At 35.0% G+C, this 23,062-nt stretch overlaps 1 protein-coding gene and 1 pseudogene across 1 annotated transcript; both read left to right on the top strand.

The window, feature by feature from the left end:
* The window catches only part of LOC138858278 (importin-4-like), a 77,917-nt pseudogene extending 55,703 nt beyond the window's left edge, over nucleotides 1-22,214 (top strand).
* On the top strand, nucleotides 616-2,676 carry LOC138858262 (uncharacterized). The gene is made up of 3 exons (XM_070112770.1): nucleotides 616-1,116; nucleotides 1,365-1,860; nucleotides 1,928-2,676. The coding sequence occupies exons 1-3, from the start codon at nucleotides 616-618 to the stop codon at nucleotides 2,674-2,676; spliced, it is 1,746 nt and encodes a 581-aa protein (XP_069968871.1).
* Nucleotides 22,215-23,062: the final 848 nt, after the last annotated feature.

Below are 23,062 nucleotides of genomic sequence, written 5' to 3' on the forward strand. Positions count from 1 at the left end.
TAAAAATGAATCGCAAAATGTGTTGGTAAGCGCATAACTCAACAACGCCTGGACCAATTTAGCTAAATCTTTTTTTTAAATTTTCGTTGAAGTTCAAGGATGGTTTTTACGGCGATAAAAATTAGAATTATTGCTGGAAAAACCCTAAAAATAGCCCTTTTCTTTTTCCCATACAAATGATTTGTAACTAAAACGTAGTCAGTTTGAGCTTTATTGCTATGGTATAAAGTTCATATTAAATTACAAGCACTCACTGTTGTCTAAGCAATGTAGGTGTGTTCCTAACGTCAAAGATCATATCTATCAAAACAATGTGCGTGTGTGCGTTGGAGCTCAGAATATATAGTTGGAGGAGTTTAATGTGGCGTTCCGAAACTCGCGGACCAACAGTGTTTTATTATTTTTAATATCCAAATTTTAAGTACGGCTTAAAAGGATTTGACTTCAAGTCATATAAAATTTAAAAAGAAAAAAGTTGGCTGTTACCTAATCTACTGAGTTTGCTTTTGACGACTGATACATGAAACAAATTCGTATATAGTTTTTTGTGCAGAGTGTTTACTTAGTTAGTGTTTGTTTAGTTCGTGATTAGTGAAAAAATAATTTATATTTGATATGCCTCCTATAAGACGAAGCAATTTAGGTAGAAGAACCAGAAATGCTACAAACCAAGCTAATTACCGATCTAATCGTACTGCACAAGAACGTGACGACGGAAATGAACGTGAAAGAATTCGGATAACACAAACGCGTGAAGCGCGAGCGCGACATTCAACTAATAATCGCGCAAGTTTGAATCGAGCTGCTTTCAGTTACGATGTGTCAATTGACTACAGTAACTACCAATGTGTTGTTATTGGTTCTATGAACTCGGTTTGCTCACACTGTAAGGCATTAAAATACAAAAACGAAGCCAATGGATTGTGTTGCGCAAATGGTAAAGTGAAATTGATACCATTGGATCCACCACCAGAACCATTGTACTCATTGGTTTCAGGAATAGGAACAGATTCTATACACTTTTTGACACATATCCAACAATATAACAATTGCTTTCAAATGACTTCATTTGGGGCAACAAATGTAGTTCGGGAAAATTTTATGCCAACTTTCAAGGTATGTATTATAGCAGTTACTCATAATTATTTTAGCGAACAAAATTTTTTGGCACCAAAGTTAAGATGTGTCACTAATCTTCAATTTCTTAATCACTTATATATCACTTAGTCATCATATTATATGGGGATTTAGTTTCAGTGACACTTTTATTATATTTTATATTTAATAGATATTAGTTAAAACTAAATATATACATCCAATCCATTAATTTATACCACACCATAATATTTTTTTTTTATTTACAGATACAAGGGCAAATATATCACAGAGCAGGTTCACTGTTACCAGTGTCAGATAACGACAACAAATTCCTGCAAATTTATTTTATGGGCAATTCACCACAAGAAATTGATCTGCGTTGTGCACATAACAATTTAGTAAAGAGGTCTATTGTAGAACAATTACAAACTTTATTTCATCAACACAATCAATTGATTATATTGTTTAAAACTGCCTTGGATCTGATGCCATCCGATAATCACAAAATTGTAATCAGAGCTGATAAAACACCTGCAGGTCAACATACAAGACGTTTTAATGCACCAACTATTGATGAAGTTGCTATCGTTGTAGTTGGAGAAAACTTGGAATCCCGTGATATTGTTTTACATCGTCGGAATGATCAATTACAACGTATAAAGGAAACACACCGCTCATATGATGCACTGCAATATCCCATTATATTTTGGCAAGGTGAAGATGGCTACGATTTCTCAATAAAAATGATAAATCCCATTACAGGTAACTAAAATATCTCAGTCATTATATTATGTATTTTGAATGTTATTAAAATAAAATCTATTTACAGGTTCTGAAACCAACAAAAAAGTCAGTTCAATGAACTATTATTCATACCGCCTAATGATTCGGGAAAATGAAGATAATCACATATTGAAATGTCGGCGATTATATCACAAATATGTTGTTGATATGTATGTTAAAATTGAAACGGAGAGATTAACATTCATCAGGTTGAATCAAACTAAACTCCGATCTGAAGAGTATGTTCACCTTCGAGATGCGATTAATACTGATGGAAATGCACAGAATGTCGGTCGGATGACTATTCTTCCAGCAACATACATCGGAAGCCCTCGGCATATGCACGAATATGCTCAAGATGCCATGTCGTATGTTCGTCATTATGGTACAGCAGATTTGTTCATCACATTTACATGCACTCCACAATGGATAGAAATCAAGCAGGAGTTATTCCCTGGGCAATCACCCATTGATCGTCATGATATTACAGCCAGAGTCTTTAGACAAAAGTTGAAATCTTTAATGGATTTTATCGTAAAACATAATGTGTTTGGTGAGACACGCTGCTGGATGTATTCTGTGGAGTGGCAGAAACGAGGATTGCCACATGCACACATTTTGATTTGGTTGGTTGAAAAGATAAGGCCAAATGAAGTTGATGCAGTGATATCAGCTGAAATCCCTAATGTACAAGTAGATCCTGGATTGCATGAGGTAGTTATCAAAAACATGATACATGGTCCCTGTGGAACTCTTAATCAAAATTCACCATGTATGATGGATGGTAAATGTTAAAAACGATATCCACGGACATTAATATCGGAAACAATTACTGGTAATGACGGTTATCCATTGTATCGTCGCAGATCGACAGCAGACAATGGAAAATCAACAATTGTCAAATTAAATCAACAAGATATTGAAATAGATAATCGTTGGATTGTAAATATATGTAACCAAAGGGAGTGATATGGCTGTGATTGGAATTGGTGCAGAGAATTCCAATGATGAAGTTACCCAATACCAAATGGGCCGCTACGTCAGTAGTAATGAAGCAGTTTGGCGAATATTTTCTTTTCCTATTCATGAGAGACACCCTTCTGTTGTTCACTTAGCTGTGCATTTAGAAAATGGACAAAGAGTGTATTTTACAGCACAGAACGCAGTACAAAGAGCTGCTCAGCCACCATCTACTACATTAACCAGTTTTTTTGAGACATGCCAAAACGATTATTTCGCACAAACATTGCTATATTCTGAAATGCCAAAATATTATACCTGGAATCAATCCTCAAGGAGATTTATACGACGGAAACAAGGAAAACCAGTTCCAGGATATACAGATGTATATTCCACCGATGCGATTGGCCGGATTTATTCAGTACATCCAAGCAATGATGAATGTTTTTACTTACGACTGCTATTAGTCAATGTACGTGGCCCAACATCATTCCAACAGTTACGAACTGTTGATGGTGAATTGTGTGGATCCTACAGAGAAGCCTGTCAACGTTTGCAATTGCTTGAAAATTACGCTCATTGGGATCAAACTCTCAATGATGCTGTAATATCATCACACGCTCACCAAATAGTCTAAAGTCAAAGTACTTCATTTAAGTAAGAATATGCGTGTCGAATTGCAAAATGACCAATCTGGAAACATATTCTCTAAACAACTCATTGACATTGGTAATGGCAAATTTCCTATAGACATGTTGACTGGCTGCATTAACTTTCCTCAAAGTTGATCAAAAGATGAACTTATTCAGAAGGTGTTTCCAGATGTTTCTCAAAATTACAGAAACCATGATTGGTTGAGCGAACGAGCTATACTGGCTGCAAAAAACATAGATGTAAATGAATTAAATTTCAAAATTCAAGAACAAATTACAGGCGAATTGAGGATATATAAATCAGTTGATTCGGCTACTAATCAAGATGATGTAGTCAACTATCCACCGGAATTTTTAAACTCGCTGGATTTGCCAGGATTGCCACCTCACAATCTTCAATTAAAGGTTGGATCGGTGGTTATAATGTTGCGAAATATCAACCAACCGCGTCTTTGCAACGGTACACGGTTAGCGATAAAAAAATTACTAAACAATGTGATAGAAGCAACTATACTCAAAGGAAAGTATAAAGGAGAAGATGTTCTTATACCGCGCATCCCAATGATTCCGACTGATGTGCCATTTGAGTTTAAACGACTACAGTTTCCAGTGCGGCTTGCTTTTGCTATGACTATAAACAAGTCCCAGGGGCAATCATTAAGTGTTTGTGGTATTAATCTAGAAAACCCATGTTTCTCACATGGTCAATTGTATGTTGCCTGTTCCCGTGTTGGAAAACCATCAGATTTGTTTATCTATGCGCCAGGTAATCAAACAAAAAACATCGTATACCACAAGGCACTACAATGATAATAATAATAATTATGATTCACATGATTAACAATAAAGCGATTACTTATTTTTAAATCCTTATATATGTTTTATTTAATTATTTTTTATTCACAACGCCCTATCACCAGGGTGACGGTTCTGTTCAGGAGAATTTTTTAAAATACGTAGGCGAAAAAAATGCCAAATTACAAATCTTTTTGACAGGACGAAGTCTGTCGGGTCAGCTAGTTTACCATAAAAATGGTTTTTGTGAGTTAATCTTAAAAGATAGACATATACTATCGCGGACTGTTTTTTAGATCATTAAAAGAGCTATTATTCTTTAATACATATTTTTTGTGTATCTTGAACCGTTTTCACGGCGCACGCAACTGAAGGCTTCAAAGATGAAATAATTTCTCCCGTTTTTTACACATTTAACACTTTATCTTTGCTCCTATTGGTCGTAGCGTTATATAGCCTATAGCCTTCCTCGATAACTGGACTATCCAACACAAAAAAAAATATTCAATTCGAATCAGTAGTTTCGGAGATTAGCGCGCTCAAACAAACAAACTCTTCATCTTTATAATATTAGTATAGATAAGAATATTTGCGACCGCTTTGTCTTTTCTTGTCGGGTTATGTCAAGCAAGAGGTGAACAAAATCAAACCCAGAGATCTGACTAAACTGAAGCAGTACATTAAATACATGTAATATTTGAGGCTATCCCGACTTCAACCCTTCAGCCCGCATTGATTTTCTAATTAGGTGTCGCATATGCGTGGCTGAGCATGGAAGAATAATTAATTGTATAAAATAAAATTAAAATTTTCTATACAATACAAAAAAAATTATTAAAAATGGAACTTATTACGGTTTATTTTTGTAGCACGATTCGTGAGCCGCCCTGTATTTGCAGAATATCCTAAAATTATATGCAAAGTCGTTTGCGCATTGTAAATATACGAATCTGTAAGCGTACATTTCTTAACATTGAATTTAGCATTATTTTTCCATTTAACATTCAAAATGCTCAATTCTGCTATTTGCGCTCCCCAGGGGTAAAATTCTGGTGAAATCAGCTTATAATTTGTTTGTGGTGAAATGCACTAATGTTGGCGAGTCAGAGAACTTAGAACCAGAGAACTTAGAACAACGAGAAGGTGCAGGTTCGACAGGGAACAATTTGTAGGAATTTATCAAGGAGTTCACCACACTTGCACGAGAAACAAATAACATTTCTCGCTTTTATAACAGCGGTGAATCTGTAAACATACGCTCTCTTAACATAACCAAACGGCGAATATTGAAGAGAATATAATGTGTATATATGCAAAACTGGGAATATTGATATGCAATTTGAAATTTGAAATATATTCCCTTTTATTGAACTATTATTTATTATTATTTTTAAATTATTTTATGTTAATTAATTTTTATTTTATTGTGAGTTATTATTATTATTAATATTTTGATATATTTCTTAAAATCATTCATTTACTTGACACCATTATGGAGTCACAAAAGTACAGAATTGTGTTTTGCCGTCGGCATTTCCATTCATGCTTCAATTTTTCTTTTCAAATGCATGTGTAAAAGTAATTATGTACGTAAATATGTACTTACATATATTTTGTCGTTTGCACATTTGTATGTATTTGTATGTATATATGTACACTCAATTCTTCATGTGAAATCTCCGTAGACACGTTTTTTGCTTTTATATCAAAGAGTCAATCTGTCGAAGGACTGACGCGACGACAAAGCGTCACAACATTGTGTTGTTGGTAGAGAATCCGAGATGTGCCGAAAAATAAACGAACGCTCGCCGATTGTCATCGCTTGTAGGTATGTATGTTTTTATATGAACATGTATACATATTGACGAAGATTTTTGTCTGCCACGGAAAAATATTTTAGAATTGTGAAATATTTTAAATCGACAAAAGCTTTGTTGCCACTTTTGTCATTGTTTTCTGTGTTGCAGGGTTCTCACTTTTCCTTTCTATAGCGAACATCAAAAATATGTTAAATTTATGATTTCTAGCTTATGCCATCGTCGCAAAAAGACGCTTGTTGGCAAACGCCTGCTCAAGGAGATGTGTAAGCAGAGAACTTAGAACCAGATTTCACCACAGTCGGCTCGGAAGGAGAAATTTTAACAGTGGCGCGTGAACAGAGCTGAGCATTGAATAAAAATTATGCTCAGGACTTGCATTGATTTTACAGCCGCATGTTTCTCTTTTGGTTTATATTTTTATACGCTTATACCTATGCAATCATATTTATTGATATGAATATGCGAAATTTTTATGAAAACATGCTAAAGTGATAACATTCTAATTAAATATTGAAATTTTCAAAATAATATTTATAGTCAATTTGGTCATTTAATAATTTTATTTAGTTATTACATAATATACATTCTTAATAAATATTTTGTATTATAATTGTTACTAATAGTGATTAAATTTATTACAACATATACATACATCTTTTATCAAATAAATCTTATATAGTCATATGTATGTATATCTGCACATGCACATTTGAATGTGCGGATTCAGAAATTCAAATCATAATTTTATCATATATCAACACAATATATGTTCGCGCATTGATTTATATGTACACACATATACATATGTATGTATAAATGACATTGCCGAACAAATAGTGTATACACAAACCAACCTACATATGTATGTCTATGCGTACATATGTATATATGTCCCCCGCAAAAACTACAAACATTGTTCTACAAAAACAATAATCATGACAAGTCAATATGTCAGCCAAACAGCCGAATCCCAAATTTATAGTAAAATATACAACAACAACATTTTCATTCATGAACGCAGGCGTACTTTTAACAAGCAACCTCGCTTCATTCATTAAAACAGATACCCGCACATCCCCCCGAGCATGCTTTTGCCAACAAGCGTCTTTTCACGACGATGGCAAAAGCTAAAAATCATAAATTGAACAAATTTCTGATATTCCCTCTAGCAGGGAAAAGTTGCAACCACGCAAGCCCACAAAACACAGAAAAAATTGACAAAACTGGCAACAAAGCTTTTGACGATTTAAAATATTTTTCCGTGTCTGACAGAAATCTGCGTCAATATGTATGCATGCTCATACAGAAACATACATATTTACGATAGTTTGTAGGCAAAACTGTTAGAGCGGCAAGAATCGGTGGCAATCGGCGGCCGTTCGTTATTTTTTTTCGGCACAATGTTGTGACGCTTTGTCGTCGCGTCAGTCCTTCGACACAGTGACTCTTTGACAAGAAAACAAAAAACGTGAGCTTCGGCCATTGGTTGTCCAGGGCAACGGAGATTTCCAATGAAACAATGAGTGTACAAAATAGCGTAATTTGTAATTTTTGTAATTACGCGCAACAGAACCGATTTCACGGCAGAAATGAGACTGAATTTACTAATTGAAATATTAAATTAATATAACTTGAATTTAGTTGCAGAAGGCAACAACAACTTGCCTCTTCCTATTGTTCTAGACGCTGACATCAGCACTTAGCATTCTACCGGATGCGCGTGCAGTTGGTTGGTAACCAATAATTTAGCTGTTGCGCTAATTCTTTGAATTAGTGCAACTTCGATTGAAAAACAGGAAATGTGAAATAATATTAGTCAGCAATTAAAATTTCACCTGTGGGAATTTTTATTGCGGAGTAAGAATCTAAATATGTAATTTGTTATATTTCAGCGGAAACAAAAGGTAAGCAAGTTATTGTGGCGATTGCCGAAAATATGTAAGTATGTAATTTTAAAGCAAAGGCAAAATGATAGGTAATTTATTATGTGTTAACTCCTCCGCCCTTAAAATCGAGCGTCCTCGATCGATGAGTTAACGTAAAATTTTGGTACGTCTTCTACTCCTATTTCTATCGTGTTTCGGTTGGGTAATTTCTCTTTATTTATTTTTCGTAAAAATCTTAATTTTAACATTGTACTAATAATAACTACTATAATAATTCCTATGGAGATTACATTAATAGCGAAATATAATTGATTACGGTTTTTTAATATTCCTAGTTCTCTTAGTTCATTTGTTTGCAACTCTTTAATTGACTTTAATGATAACATTTCTTCAATTTTCTTATGTTCGGCCATAGGCTGTAAAATAGCAGGCAAGGGTTTTTTCCCTGTTATGTCTTTAGAAAAGTAAAACTTATTACCTACTTCTATAGTTGTATTAACATGTTTTATTAAGTATGTTCCATTAATTTCTATACTTTTATTTTCGAATTTAACAAAACCTTGGTATTGGTTTAAAAAGATTAAATCATTTGACATTTCTTCTATTATATTTACCGTTTGTAATATTTTCTACTGAATCTTTTGAACATATTGATAAATTATTATATGATTTACAATTTTTAGTTTTTCCATATACTTCGTTCTTACATACTAGTATAGATTCATATTCGATTTTATTTATGAATTTTCCTTTCTTTATTGGCCTAATTTCTAATGATTTGCAATCTTCTATTCTTGTTTTAGGTAAGTTTATTATGTAAATTAAGCTCTCTTTATTAGAGGCGATTTTTATATCGGCGAATTCTAGTGCTTCGTCAATATTTATAAAAGGAATATTTTCATCTTCTAAGAATTTCCTTGTTATTTCCATTTCTTTATCAGATAGAATATACGAATTTATTATGTTTGATTTTGCCCAATGAGTAGCATAAACAATGTTTATTAATTCTTCTTTTATTGTTTCTAGTTTAAACTTTGTTTCTAGTAGTAATTCATTATCAATTTCTTTCTTTTCTTGAACTAGTTTAGATATTTTATTAGTATTCTCTATTACCTCATTAATTTTTTCATTGGTTAATTTATTTATTATTACTTGCCTATTATTATTCTCTAAAACGTTATTTATTTTCTCGACTATTATATTAAAGTCGCTATGGTCCGGATTTCCCGCGATCCATTTCCATGCGGATCCTATAAAATCTAATGATCTTTTGCTGAGGAGTAGTCCAGAAGTTGTACGTTTGCTGAGGTTATCGTTATGATCGCAATCAATCTAAAAATTTCATAGTAAAAATAATACAATAATGTGCAATATTCATTATTTTGACTATTTTTTCTTACTTTCTACGTTATGCTTATTTCATATTTCTTTTCCCCTTTTTTGCTTCGAAAGGAAAAATGGAAAAAAAAATGTTGAATTGTTTTAAAAAATGGAATCAAAAATTATTGTTATTATTTTTTTCTTTTTTTGTTTTCTTTTGTTAATTTTTTTATTTTATTAGGCTTTTTTGAACCACTTTACCCGATTCTGTTAGGACTGTTGATGAGTTATTTTCTTTGACTATTTCTTTTTTGTAGCGAGGTGTAAGCTTTGTTTCATATCTCTTGTTAATTTTTACGTAGATGGTCTGTCCAGATTTGTAGTTCTTACAGGGTGTCTTGTTTTTGTTATGGTGTTCTAAGTCTTTTTCCTGCTTCAGTTTTAGTCTTTGTATATTATTTTGTCTAGTTGCTTCATACTGTTCGGGGTTAATGTAGACTTTGCGTCCAAAAAAGTTCTCTATTGGTTTCAGTCCAGTTGTAGAGTGGATTGAGAAGTTGTATTCATAAACGGCTCTGTCAAGCAATTCCTCAAAGGTCCTGTCTATTTTTTCGTTTTTTAAACATCTTAGAATTTCTGCAAGGGTTGAATGGAAGCGTTCAACCTGTCCATTTGCAGAATGAGTGTGTGGTGGGGTTTTGTAAATTTTTATTCTTAACTGGTCCTCGACCATGAAAGCTATTGAGTGCGAATTGAGGGATTTTTCGTTGTCAATTATAATCATTTGGGGTATTCCAAATGTAAAGAGAATTTGCCTTAGTGGTTCACGAATGTTTTCTGTTGATTTTGATTTAATAACTCTCGCTTGTGCGTATTTTGAATATTTATCTATGGCTGTTAGCACTAGATTTTTTTCTGCTATGAAAATGTCAATGTGGACGATTTGTCCTGGGTACTCTGGAATAGGTGTTTTTCGTATTTCTGGTTTATTAGGGTGCTTATCGTATTTATTTTCTGCACAAATTTTACACTGTTTCACGATTTTGTTAATTTTTGACTGCTTTTGTGGGAAATAAAATTTTTGAATAATTTGTTTTTTGTTCTCTATTGCGTTCCTATGTGCTCTTTTATGTTCGACTAAAATTTGATGTTCCTGTTGTTCGATTGTGTTTAAGTCCTTGAATTTTTTACTTGATTGAAAGCTTCGATGGCTTCCTTGTTCAATTGGATGAGCCTATTTTTTGATTGGTTTTTAGAAATTCTTCCTGCTTCTCCTCTCAGGAGATTAGTGAGGGGTTCGGTTATTTTGGCATAATCTTTTATGAATCTTCTGTAATAACCAGAGAGACCAAGAAATGATCTCAAATCTTTTAGTGTTTTTGGGCTTGGAAAGTCTACTATTGCTTGAACTTTTGTGAAAAATTTTTGAAAAATTCGCACTTGTCTATTTGTACTTTCATGTTAGCTTCCCTTAAGGTTTCAAAAACTTCACGGATGTTCTGCGCGTGTGTTTCCTCGTCCTTGCTGAATATGATTATATCGTCTATATAAACATAACAGGTCTTTCCTATAAGTTTTCTTAGGATATCATCTAAAGTTCTTTGAAAAATTGCGGGAGCGTTTTTGAGACCGAAAGGCAAACGTGTAAATTCGTATTTGCCATTTTTCACTGAGAAAGCAGTTTTCTCGATGTCAGATTCTTTCAGCGGAATCTGATGGAAACCGCTTTTCAGATCTATAACTGAAAATAGGCTGTTTTTACCTAGTTGGGATAGGACTTCGTTTACGTCGGGGATTGGGTAACGGTCGGCTATTGTGGTTGAGTTAAGTTTCCTGTAATTTATTACCAGTCTGTATTTTTTTTCGAGGGAAGCATCTTGTTTTTTTGGGACTATCCATATGGGTGAGTTATACGGGGACCGTGAAGGTCTTATTATGCCATCGTCTAATAATTTCTGAATTTGTTTTTCGACTTCTCCTTTTAAGGACTGGGATAAGGGTAATATTTTGTGTAAACTGGTTCGTTTGAGTTCGTCCTAATAGACGCGACAACTTTGGTGGTATAAGTTAATTTCTCATAGGGGTCAGAAAAAAGGTCATTATTTTGATGCACTATTGAGCTCATTGCTTGTTTTTGAAAATTGTTCATGTGTTCGTTTCGTATGGCTGACAATTCCTTCAAACTGTCATTACCTAGTATTGCATGGAATGACACGAGGGATGGCAAAAGATAGAATTTTAAGTTGATATTTGGCAAGTTAAAAAGATTTACATACGTAAATTTCTATTTTTCCCCCTACTGAATTTGCAAAAAAAATGTTGTTATTTTGAATTTTCTTCTTTGCTAGTTGGGGTTGTATGTAGTTTTTGTTTGACCCAGTGTCGACCAAAATTTTTAAAATTTGTCCACTCTTCGTCCTGCAGTTAAAATAGGGTAACGAAGAGTTTCTTATTCTAAAAAATAAATCTCAGTAAAATCTGCATTTTCGTAGTTATAGGGATAATAATTGGGATTTTCGACTTCGTATTGTTCGTAGGTGATAGGTGGAGTATTATCTTTATTGTCGAACGAAGTTTCGGCTTCTTCTGGACTAGCGCTTAAATGGAAATTTCTATGGGCTTTCATAGGCGGGTTTGTTAGGTTTGAATCGTCTTTTCCCAGCGTATTTGAAGTTGGGTCTATTTGCATAGTTGATGGCATTTGTCCTAATGCTAGGGTCAATGTCCATCGGCTCCGGTTTTGGTTGTGGCTTCTGGGCTATAGGCCTAGGAGGTGGGTTATAGTATTGATTTCTCTGTGTCTGCTGCTGATTATAATTGTGGTATCCCTGTGGGTATTGGTATAATCCTGTTGGTTGGTTCGGTCCATGTTGATATTGTGGTCTGTTGAAAATATTTGGTCTTTGAGGGTGTAGTTGTGGTCTTTGAGCTACTTGCTAAGACATAAATCGTTGTTGAGGTTGTGGTAAATGTGCAAGTTCCGGATAGAACTGTGGTGCTTTCGGATAATTTCGAGGTGGCAGTGGTGGTCTAAAGTTGTAATTGTTGAATCCGTTCTGTTGGTTAGCGTGAGCACTCCTAAATTTTTGGTTTTCCAATTTTAAGCACAAATGAAGCGCCTCTGTAAGGTCTTTGGGTTCCCTCATTCCTAATAAACGTGGTAGGTCGCCGTTAAGGCCTCGAACCAATGTGTCTAGGGCTTTTATCCTGTACGTTTCCGTAAGGAGTCTAATGGATTCCTGGCTCACTTCCATGCATCCGATTTTGTTTAAGATTAATGAAAGGTGGGAATATACTTTTTGGTAAAAGTCCTGCACGGAGTTTCTGCCCTGAATCAGACCTGTCATTTGGTATTCTTTTGTCCGCGTAATGTGTTGTGAGACACATTGAAATTGCCCTCCAATCTAGTGGCGTATTGTATGATTCAAGCGCGATGTCAGCGCTACCTACAATCTTATTTCTTATAACGTTTAATATTCCGAAGTATCTTGGTGTTCCTCTTGTGTGTTCGTAAATGTGGAGAATCCTTTCTACGCTTTTCTTCCAAGAGTTGAATTCGGCTGGTTGATTTTTAGTTATTTGTAGCACTATTATTTATATAGTGGCACTTTTTAGAGTCGATTTTTAGTTATTTGTGGCACTTTTATTATTTATATAGTGGCACTTTTTAGAGTTGATTTTTAGTTATTTGTGGCACTTTTATTTATATAGTGGCACTTTTTAGAGTCGATTTTTAGTTATTTGTGGCACTTTTATTATTTATATAGTGGCACTTTTTAGAGTCGATTTTTAGTTATTTGTGGCACTTTTATTTATATAGTGGCACTTTTTAGAGTTGATTTTTAGTTATTTGTGGCACTTTTATTTATATAGTGGCACTTTTTAGAGTCGATTTTTAGTTATTTGTGGCACTTTTATTATTTATATAGTGGCACTTTTTAGAGTCGATTTTTAGTAATTTGTGGCACTATTATTTATATAGTGGCACTTTTTAGAGTTGATTTTTAGTTATTTGTGGCACTTTTATTTATATAGTGGCACTTTTTGGAGTCGATTTTTAGTTATTTGTGGCACTTTTATTATTTATATAGTGGCACTTTTTAGAGTCGATTTTTAGTTATTTGTGGCACTATTATTTATATAGTGGCACTTTTTAGAATTGATTTTTAGTTATTTGTGGGACTATTATTTATATAGTGGCACTTTTTAGAGTCGATTTTTAGTTATTTGTGGCACTTTTATGATTTATATAGTGGCACTTTTTAGAGTCGATTTTTAGTTATTTGTGGCACTATTATTTATATAGTGGCACATTTTAGAGTCGATTTTTAGTTATTTGTGGCACTTTTATTATTTATATAGTGGCACTTTTTAGAGTTGATTTTTAGTTATTTGTGGCACTTTTATTTATATAGTGGCACTTTTTAGAGTCGATTTTTAGTTATTTGTGGCACTTTTATTATTTATATAGTGGCACTTTTTAGAGTTGATTTTTAGTTATTTGTGGCACTTTTATTTATATAGTGGCACTTTTTGGAGTCGATTTTTAGTTATTTGTGGCACTTTTATTATTTATATAGTGGCACTTTTTAGAGTTGATTTTTAATTATTTGTAACACTATTATTTATAGTGGCACTTTTTAGAGTTGATTTTTAGTTATTTGTGGCACTATTATTTATATAGTGGCACTTTTTAAAGTTGATTTTTAATTATTTGTAGCACTATTATTTATAGTGGCACTTTTTTTAGACTTAAGTTTTATTAATTTTGTGGCACTACTATTTTTGTAGTGGCACTTTTTTAGACTTAAGTTTTATTAATTTTGTGGCACTATTATTCTTGTAGTAGCACTTTTTTAGACTTAAATTTTAGTAACTTTGTGGCACTATTATTCTTGTAGTAGCACTTTTTTAGACTTAAATTTTAATAACTTTGTGGCACTATTATTCTTGTAGTAGCACTTTTTTAGATTAAAATTTTATTAACCGTGTAATTTCTTTTTGATCGGGCGCCAAATAGCGTAATTTGTAATTTTTGTAATTACGCGCAACCGAACCGATTTCACGGCAGAAATGAGACTGAATTTACTAATTGAAATATTAAATTAATATAACTTGAATTTAGTTGCAGAAGGCAACAACAACTTGCCTCTTCCTATTGTTCTAGACGCTGACATCAGCACTTAGCATTCTACCGGATGCGCGTGCAGTTGGTTGGTAACCAATAATTTAGCTGTTGCGCTAATTCTTTGAATTAGTGCAACTTCGATTGAAAAACAGGAAATGTGAAATAATATTAGTCAGCAATTAAAATTTCACCTGTGGGAAGTGTTAAGTGTAATTTTAGCGAAAAGAGCGAAAAAAACCTGGAATAAGAGTCTTTGTAAACAGAAATCAATTTTTAGAATCCAAAATGTATGAAATGATCCAAATTATTACAAATTTCTTCGGATAACGATCCGATCTTAAGCAATGCGAGCTAGGTTCTACAGTTGCTATTTTGGCTGCTGCGGCACCGGATAAATTTTTGCAGCATATGAAGTCGATTTGTGAAATGTTCACTGCTGCACTGGTGGCCACCGAAGCAACTGGGAACAAGAGCCGAACAAACGTTGCAGAAGTCCATACCGTTAATTGTTAAATCCCATCAAGCATCGCTGGCTGGTAGGTGCGACTTAAGAAAAATTGATTATCAAAAACAAGTTGATCGAGCCAATATTTCGAGTGATTTTCAATTTGATGACAACTGAACCCGAAGGCGAAGATGATGATGAAGAATAACTTTTGGGTGAAGACAACAACAATGGATCTGCTTGCATTGGGCGTGCAACTTTTGGAGCCCGCCTTGATGGATCAAGACCCACTACGACGTCGTGCTGCCTACTTAAGGATGGCCGTTGTAGTCGAAGGATTCTCCGAGACTATTTGCAACAAATATCTCGAAACCATGCTGAATATTGTTAAAGTAGGCATCACTGAACTAATACTTGTACGTAATGTCGCCTTCTATGCGCTGGGACAATTCTCCGAACGTTTACAATCAGAAATCACCAAATTCGCACCACAAAATATACCTATACTCTGCGAATTTTTGCATCAGCTCTGCAATGAATTTCGAAGCGGCGGCGCTCCAAACACATTGATCGTATGTTGTATGCGCTAGAAACGTTTTGTGATAACTTGGAAAACGAAATGAGGCCATATCTGCCGGTGCTTATTAAAATTTTATTCGAAGCTCTGAATCACAACAATTCGGTTCGTATGCAATCATATTTGGCTCCAACAGAAAACGAGGGTTTTATCAGTCTGCATCCATAGGCTATCAACACTCAGGCTGTCTTGGCTCGCAAGATCGGCAAGCAAAGCTTCATGCCGTTCGCCACAGATACCATGACGTTCGCTTTGAATTTACTCGGGAAGGCTGAGGATCTCAATGTACGTCGTACTCTTTATATTTGATTGCCTTATTGGCTGAGGTGGTAAATGAGGAGATGGCCTCCGTTTTCCCGAAGGTGATTGAACGCATGTTTGATTCTATACTCCTACTAGTACCAGAATTTAAAGACGAAGATGGAGTATCAGCGCCAGCAGAGGAGGCCGATGAAAACGAAGATGATATCAATATTGAAAACTCGGATCGGAAGGATGATGATTTGGATGCTATTAACAATTGCTATTACAATTTAAATACCCAAGTTGGGTCAAATTGTGCATGATGACGAACAAGTTTCTGTTGTGTTGTCTGCACTTGTAAGTTTGGGTGATCTTTAGAAATAGTTGAAGCAAATCTCTTTTCCAAAGGTTGAGCTTTAGCGAATACGATGAGGCTATCGTAGATGGTGCTGGCAATATACTTGGTTACTTATGGTTTTCAACATTGTAACTGGCATGACTTATTTGGTGCCGTTCACATTGGGTCACAACACAGCCGAACAAACGCTGCAGAAGTCCATACCGTTAATTCTTAAATTTCTTCAAGCATTTGCTTTGCAGCCTGAGGTCGATCAATTTGTTTATGTTTTTGAAATTTTCAAGAGTATGGCAGATTTGAATGCTAAATTGCTGAACAATCACATTAAAATGTTGTTGGAGTTCTGCTTGGAAGCAGCAAGTAATGCCCTATTTGATAGCGCTGTGGCTTACGTTGGCTGGTTGGTGCGTCTTGATTCTGCCATTATTGCAACTTTTTAGCCCGCCTTGCAGGGTCAGGACCCACTGCCACGTCGTGCTGCCTACTTAAGCATTTCCGCTATAGCCGAAGGATGCTCGGAGGCTATTTGCAACTAATATCTTGAAACCAGGCGACCAGCGACGGAAGATCTTTTGATTCGAGCACCCGCCTTCTCTAAATTCACTTCGTTTTTATCAACTAATTTTACTTGCGGTGAATTAAATCAAAATTAATTTTGTACTTGGTTATTATTCATTCATCACATCAATTCACATCCACATCACCACACCTACTTACCATACATTTCACATCACTACACCATGCACCAACACGCAACATATACAACATCGCCACGATCACACTACCATAAAGCCATCAATAGATATATAAGGGACCACAAAAGGATCCCGTACGCTTCTTTATAGCATCAATTCGCGTACGAGAGAACATCTTTCGGTTCGAGCACCCACTTTCCCAAAATTACTTGGTTATTTATGCTCCTTCGAGTCCTAGTGAACGGAACTAAAAAAAATAATAATTAAACAACGTGAACAAAAAATAACAACATGAATAAAAAATAATGTGGCAAAAAATTAACAAACAGTGAATAAAACATAGGCGCATTTATTGGAAAAAACAAAACAGGTGCAGTGGTAAAGGTGCGGTGCCAAGAAGTGAACATTCAGTGAAAACAAAAAACCAAAACGGTGCAGTGACAGTTATTGGATAAAAAAGTGCAGTGTTATATAAAGAGATATATAAATATATATATATATATATATATATATATATATATATAGAGAGAAAATATATGTACCTCTATATATATACATACATACCTACATAGGCAGGTGAATTTGTGAGTTGAGTGACCGAAGATATGTTCGAACACATACACATACATATTATATATAACATGAAAGTAGAAAAGCGGCAAAACATATTAAATGTGCCAAAAACCAAAAACTCGCCGCGAAACCCAAAAATATACAAAAACAAGTAAGGAAGGGCTAAGTTCGGATGTAACCGAACATTTTATACTCTCGCAAAGTCAAATGGTATACTCGCTTGAGATTTCTTTGTGGATTGACTGATATTTTCGCTAGAAGGTCAATTATAGGCACTGGGGTCCACATATTTAGTATTTAGGGGCTTGAAGAGTTTTGCTTCGATTTAGACAATTTTTGGTCACAAGGTGGCATACTTTAAACGTATTATTCACGCAAAGTTTTACCCCGATATAATCATTGTTGCTTGATATGCATATTGGAAAGTGAAAGAATCAGATGGAATTGAAAATGGTATTATATGGGAAATATACGTGGTTGTAGTCCGATTTCGCTCATTTTCGCACTATAACATAGAAATATGAACGTTGTGCACCGAATTTGATAAAATTGGTTAAGCAGATCCCAATATATGGGTTTTTACCTAAAAGTGGGCGGTGCCACGCTCAATGACTAATTTTGAACGCGGTTCCCATGAAGTCATCTCATACCATCCCAGAGATAAAATTTAACGTCTGTGGCGAGTGTAGTGCTTGGCTTATCGCGCTTTTAGTATTTTTTAACAGTACCGTTATATGGGGAGTGGGCGGAGTTGTCACCCGATTTCACCTATTTTCTCACTGTATGTAGAGGTTCTAAAAACATTTGCTTCCAGTGAATTTTGTTATTATAGCATTAGCGGTTTCGGAGATATGCACATTAATCCTATTAGGGGCGGGACTAGGTCACTTTAAAAAAAAATTTTAACTGCAGATGCCCCTTGCTATTGTGATCCTGTATACCAAATAAGAGTCTTGTATCTTGATGTGGAGCTTAGTTATGGCAATTTATTTGTTTTTGAATAATGGCGTTTTGTGGGCGTGGCAGTGGTCCGATTGGGCCCATCTGCAATACCAACGGTCTCACGCTACCAAGAAACATGTCTATCAAGTTTCATAAAGATATCTCAATTTTTACTCAAGCTAGAACTTGCACGGACGGACGGACGGACGGACAAACGGACAGGTAGTCAGCCGGATTTCAACTCGTCTCTTCATCCTGATCATTTATATATATATAACCCTATATCTAACTCGATTAGTTTTAGGTGATACAAACAACCGTTAGGTGAACAAAACTATTATACTCTGTAGCAACAGGTTGCGAGAGTATAAAAAAGACATAATTAATCAAACACGGGAGCGAGATTCACAACAAAATACACAATATATACGGCAGCAAAAACGCAGAGAGAGCTGCACTACAGGCATCGGAACAGCAGGCGTTAAGCAAAAAAAGGGAAAACCCCCTTGAGGCGAGACAATGTAAGTCTATCGTTTTAAGTTTTTTTTATTAATTATGTATGTATGTTTGTAAAACCTGTATACCGTTAAAACTATGAAAATCCGTTTTATAAGGTTGAAAACACGCGTATGGAAACATTGAAGGAAAATATAAAAATTAAAAATTTGAGTATTATATACTTATATTTTTCCTAACTTTAACGGAAAATTTCAAAAAACCAATACATAAAAAATTAAAAAATCGGGTGAATATACTTATATACATATGTACTTATATAATACTTGTATTTACATATATATGTATATATATATATATTATATTAACAATTTATTGATTGCCTTAACTTATGCGCTTACATTTGTATATTTTGGGTTAGCAACTAAGATTTCAACATTTTGTCAATGACCTTTTCCATCTTTCAGGCAGCATCATAATCCCACGTTCATAAAACTTCTGGTTTTTATTTGCAAATAACTGAATCAGGTACGATTTGACATCATCATGATTATTGAAATTTTTACCATTCAAGGTGGATGTGGCAAAACATCCCATCCAAGCTGCAATAATTTTTGCCGAGTGACCAAAGATGTGTATGGCCTTGGCTGGTTCACCTGGCCTGCTCCACGATCTTTTCGGCTCGATATTGTTGTAAACAATTCATTTTTCACCGCCAGTTATCATTCGTTTTAAAAATGGATAATTTTCATTAAGTTTCTTTAACAAATCGCAGCTGTTAATGCGTTGCGTTAAATGCGCTTCTTTCAGTTCGCGAAACCTGAAACTTCTTTGCAACCTCACGTGTTATACTGTGACGATCCGAATCGATTATTGCTTTGATTAGGTCGTCATCAACTTCAACTGGACGACCAGAGAGTTTTTCATCTTTGTGTGAAAAATTACCAGAACGAAATTTGGCAAACCAATTTTGACACTGCCGTTCTTTTATGGCTGCGTCGCCATAAACAGCACATAACTTTGTGGGAGCTTGTGGTGCGTTTTTCCGTTTGCGAAAATAAAAACGCAAAATATGACGAAAATGTTCCTTTTGATCTTACCTTTATCAACGAACGCCAAACGAAAACTACGCAACCGATCAAACTTTTTTTTACTAATTGACAGCTGAATTACCAACTATCAAAAAACAAAATGTGTTTTACATTTGGGCTAAGCCAGCAAACCAAAAATTCAACTGGAGCCATCTATGAGTGAAATCCTCAATTACATAGTTGCAAACCAATACAATAATTATCTCATCACTATTATTAAAAAGTGGTGCAGCACTCTTCCATTTCTGATTTCCTAATGTAATAGAAGGGCTCTTCTGAATAAATACACTAACTTCCATCTCACCAAAATTGCACCTCTTATGTAAATTTCTTATCTTACACAAACCAACTTTATTGTATTCATAATTGTTGCTTCAAAATTATTGGTTCATTAGGAGGGCTCAACCAATCTTCCCTACGAAAATTAATGGCATTTTTATCAGTTAACCATTTAGGGTGAATACTAGCAGCTATACAAGCAAGTGAATCAATGTGACTTATATAATTTTCTTTCTACACTTTCTTCGGTATAATCTTTATATTCAATTAATTTAAAATATTTCTTATTAATCAATTAGCACACAACAACCCCAAAATAAACAAGTAAGGAAGGGCTTAGTTCGGATGTAACATTTTATACTCTCGCAAAGTCAAATGGTATACTCGTTTGATATTTCTTTGTGGATTGACTGATATTTTCGGTAGAAGGTCAACTATAGGCACTGGGGTCCACATATTTTTACTTAGGGGCTTGAAAAGTTTTGGTTCGATTTAGACAATTTTTGGTCACAAGTTTGCATACTTACGTATTATTCAAACAAAATAGTTTTACCCCGATATAATCATTGTTGCTTGATATGCATGGTGGAAAGTGAATGAATCAGATGGAATTGAAAATGGTGTTATATGGGAAATAGGCGTGGTTGTAATCCGATTTCGCTCATTTTCGCACTATAACATAGAAATATAAAACAAACGTTATGTACCGAATTTGGTTGAAATTGGTTAAGCAGATCTCAAGATATGGGTTTTCACCTAAAAGTGGGCGGTGCCACTCCCACCCTCTAATTTTGAACGCGGTTCCTCTAAAGTCATCTCATACCATCCCAGATGTAAAATTTAATGTCTCTGGCGTTTTTAGTACTTGTAATAGCGCGCTTTTAGTATTTTTTAACAGTACCGTTATACCGATTTCAACTATATTCATACTGTAGGTAGAGGTTCTAAAAACATTTGCTTCCAGTGCATTCTGTTATTATAGCATTATCGGTTTAAGAGATATGCACATTAAACCTAGTAGGGGCGGGACCACGCCCACTTAAAAAAAATTTAACTGCAGATGCCCCTCCTTATTGTGATCCTGTATATTAAATAAGAGTATTGTATCTTGTTGTGGAGCCTAGTTATGGCAATTTATTTGCTTTTGAATAATGGCGTTTTGTGGGCGTGGCAGTAATCCGATTACGCCCATCTGCAATACTAACCGTCTCACGGTACCAAGAAACATGTCTACCAAGTTTCATAAAGATATCTCAATTTTTACTCAAGTTAGAGCTTGCACGGACGGACGGACGGACAGACAGTCACCCGGATTTCAACTCGTCTCTTCATCCTGATCATTTATATAAATTTATATAACCCTATATCTAAATCGATTAGTTTAAGGTGATATAAACAACCGTTAGGTGAACAAAGCTACTATAATCTGTAGCAACAGGTTGCGAGAGTATAAAAATAAAAGTTAAAGTTTTTACTTGCAACGAATTTCCGGCAGTACCCCTTAGGCTTAATATAGCAAAGAGCAGGTTTACGTAACACAATAACAATTAAAGCTAGAATCTACAGCAAAAAGACAAAAATACAAACATACATACATATACATTCAATCAGCAAACAATACGCAAATTGTATTTACCGATAAATCTTATAAATAAAAATTCACCTATATATTGATATATATAATTATATCCGAATATATTATATTAACATAAGCGCAGTCGGTAAAACCGCCAGCAGAGTGAAAACTCGGATGGGGAGGATGATGATTTGAACCACATTGCGGGATACTGTGTTGAAAATTCATATTGAGATGAAAAAGGGGAGGCCCTTTTAGCATTGAAGAAATTTACCGTGCATACCGGAGTCGCTTTCATCCCTTACTTGGAGAAATCTTATCAAAATGTTTACAAGATGATCGATCATCCATAGGAAGATATACGTAAGGTGTCAATTGACGCATTGAAATCTTTCAGTGTGGCTCTATACAAACTACAAGATTTGCAAGGCGTTTACAATGATATTACAATTATGATACCCAAATTGGGTCAAATTATGCATCACAATCGATCATCTTGTAAACATTTTGATAAGATTTCTCCAAGTGCGGGATGAAAGCGACTCCAGTATGCAAATTCCTTCAATGCTAAAATGACCTCCTCTTTTTTATCTAAATGAATTTTCAACACTGTATCCCGCAATGTTGTCCAAATCATCATCTTTCCCATCCGAGTTTTCAATATTGATATCATCTTCGTTTTCATCGTCCTCCTCTGCCGAAGGCCATCTCCTCATTTACCACCTCAGCCAATAAGGCAGTCAAATTGTAAAGAGCACGACGTACATCGAGATGCTCAGCCTTCTCGAGTAAATTCAAACCGAACGTCATGGTATCAGTGGCCAAAGGCCTCAAGTTTTGCTTGCCGATCGTGCGTGTCAAGGCAGCCTGAGCGTCGACGACCTGTGGACGCTGATTGATAATATCCTCGTTTTCTGTTGGCGCCAAATATGATTGCAAAATTGTGATTAAGCATGGGAAATAAGGTAACATATTCTTTTTGTGTCATTCGCGGCAGCTGAAATGGTACTAAAAGCCATTTTACGCACCCGAACCGAATTGTTGGGATTCACCAACTGCGCCGGCAGATGTGGCACCAATTCGTCTTCTAAATTATCGCAAAACGTTTCTAGCGTATAGAACCTACAATCAATGTGTTTGGATTCAGTGCCGCCGCTTCGAAATTCATTGCAGATGCAAAACTTCAAAGAGTATTGGTAGAATTTGGTGATGTCTGGTTGTAAATGTTCGGAGAATTGCACCAGCGCAAAGAAAGCGGCATCGCGTAAAAGTATTAGGTCGGGGATCCGACTTTAACAATATTGAGCATGGTTTCGAGATATTTGTTGCAAATAGAATCCGAGAATCCTTCGGCTATAACGGCCATCCTTAAGTAGGCAGCAAG

Source organism: Bactrocera oleae, chromosome Y (genome assembly GCF_042242935.1).
Source record: "Bactrocera oleae isolate idBacOlea1 chromosome Y, idBacOlea1, whole genome shotgun sequence".
In the NCBI taxonomy this organism is placed as follows: Eukaryota; Metazoa; Arthropoda; class Insecta; order Diptera; family Tephritidae; genus Bactrocera; species Bactrocera oleae.

Bases quoted from the DNA above. Each gene is read 5' to 3' on its own strand.
- LOC138858262 (XM_070112770.1), top strand. From the start codon at position 616: ATGCCTCCTATAAGACGAAGCAATTTAGGTAGAAGAACCAGAAATGCT. The intron at 1,117-1,364 runs GTATGTATTATA...TTTTATTTACAG, and splicing joins ATTTTATGCCAACTTTCAAG to ATACAAGGGCAAATATATCA. The intron at 1,861-1,927 runs GTAACTAAAATA...ATCTATTTACAG, and splicing joins AATGATAAATCCCATTACAG to GTTCTGAAACCAACAAAAAA.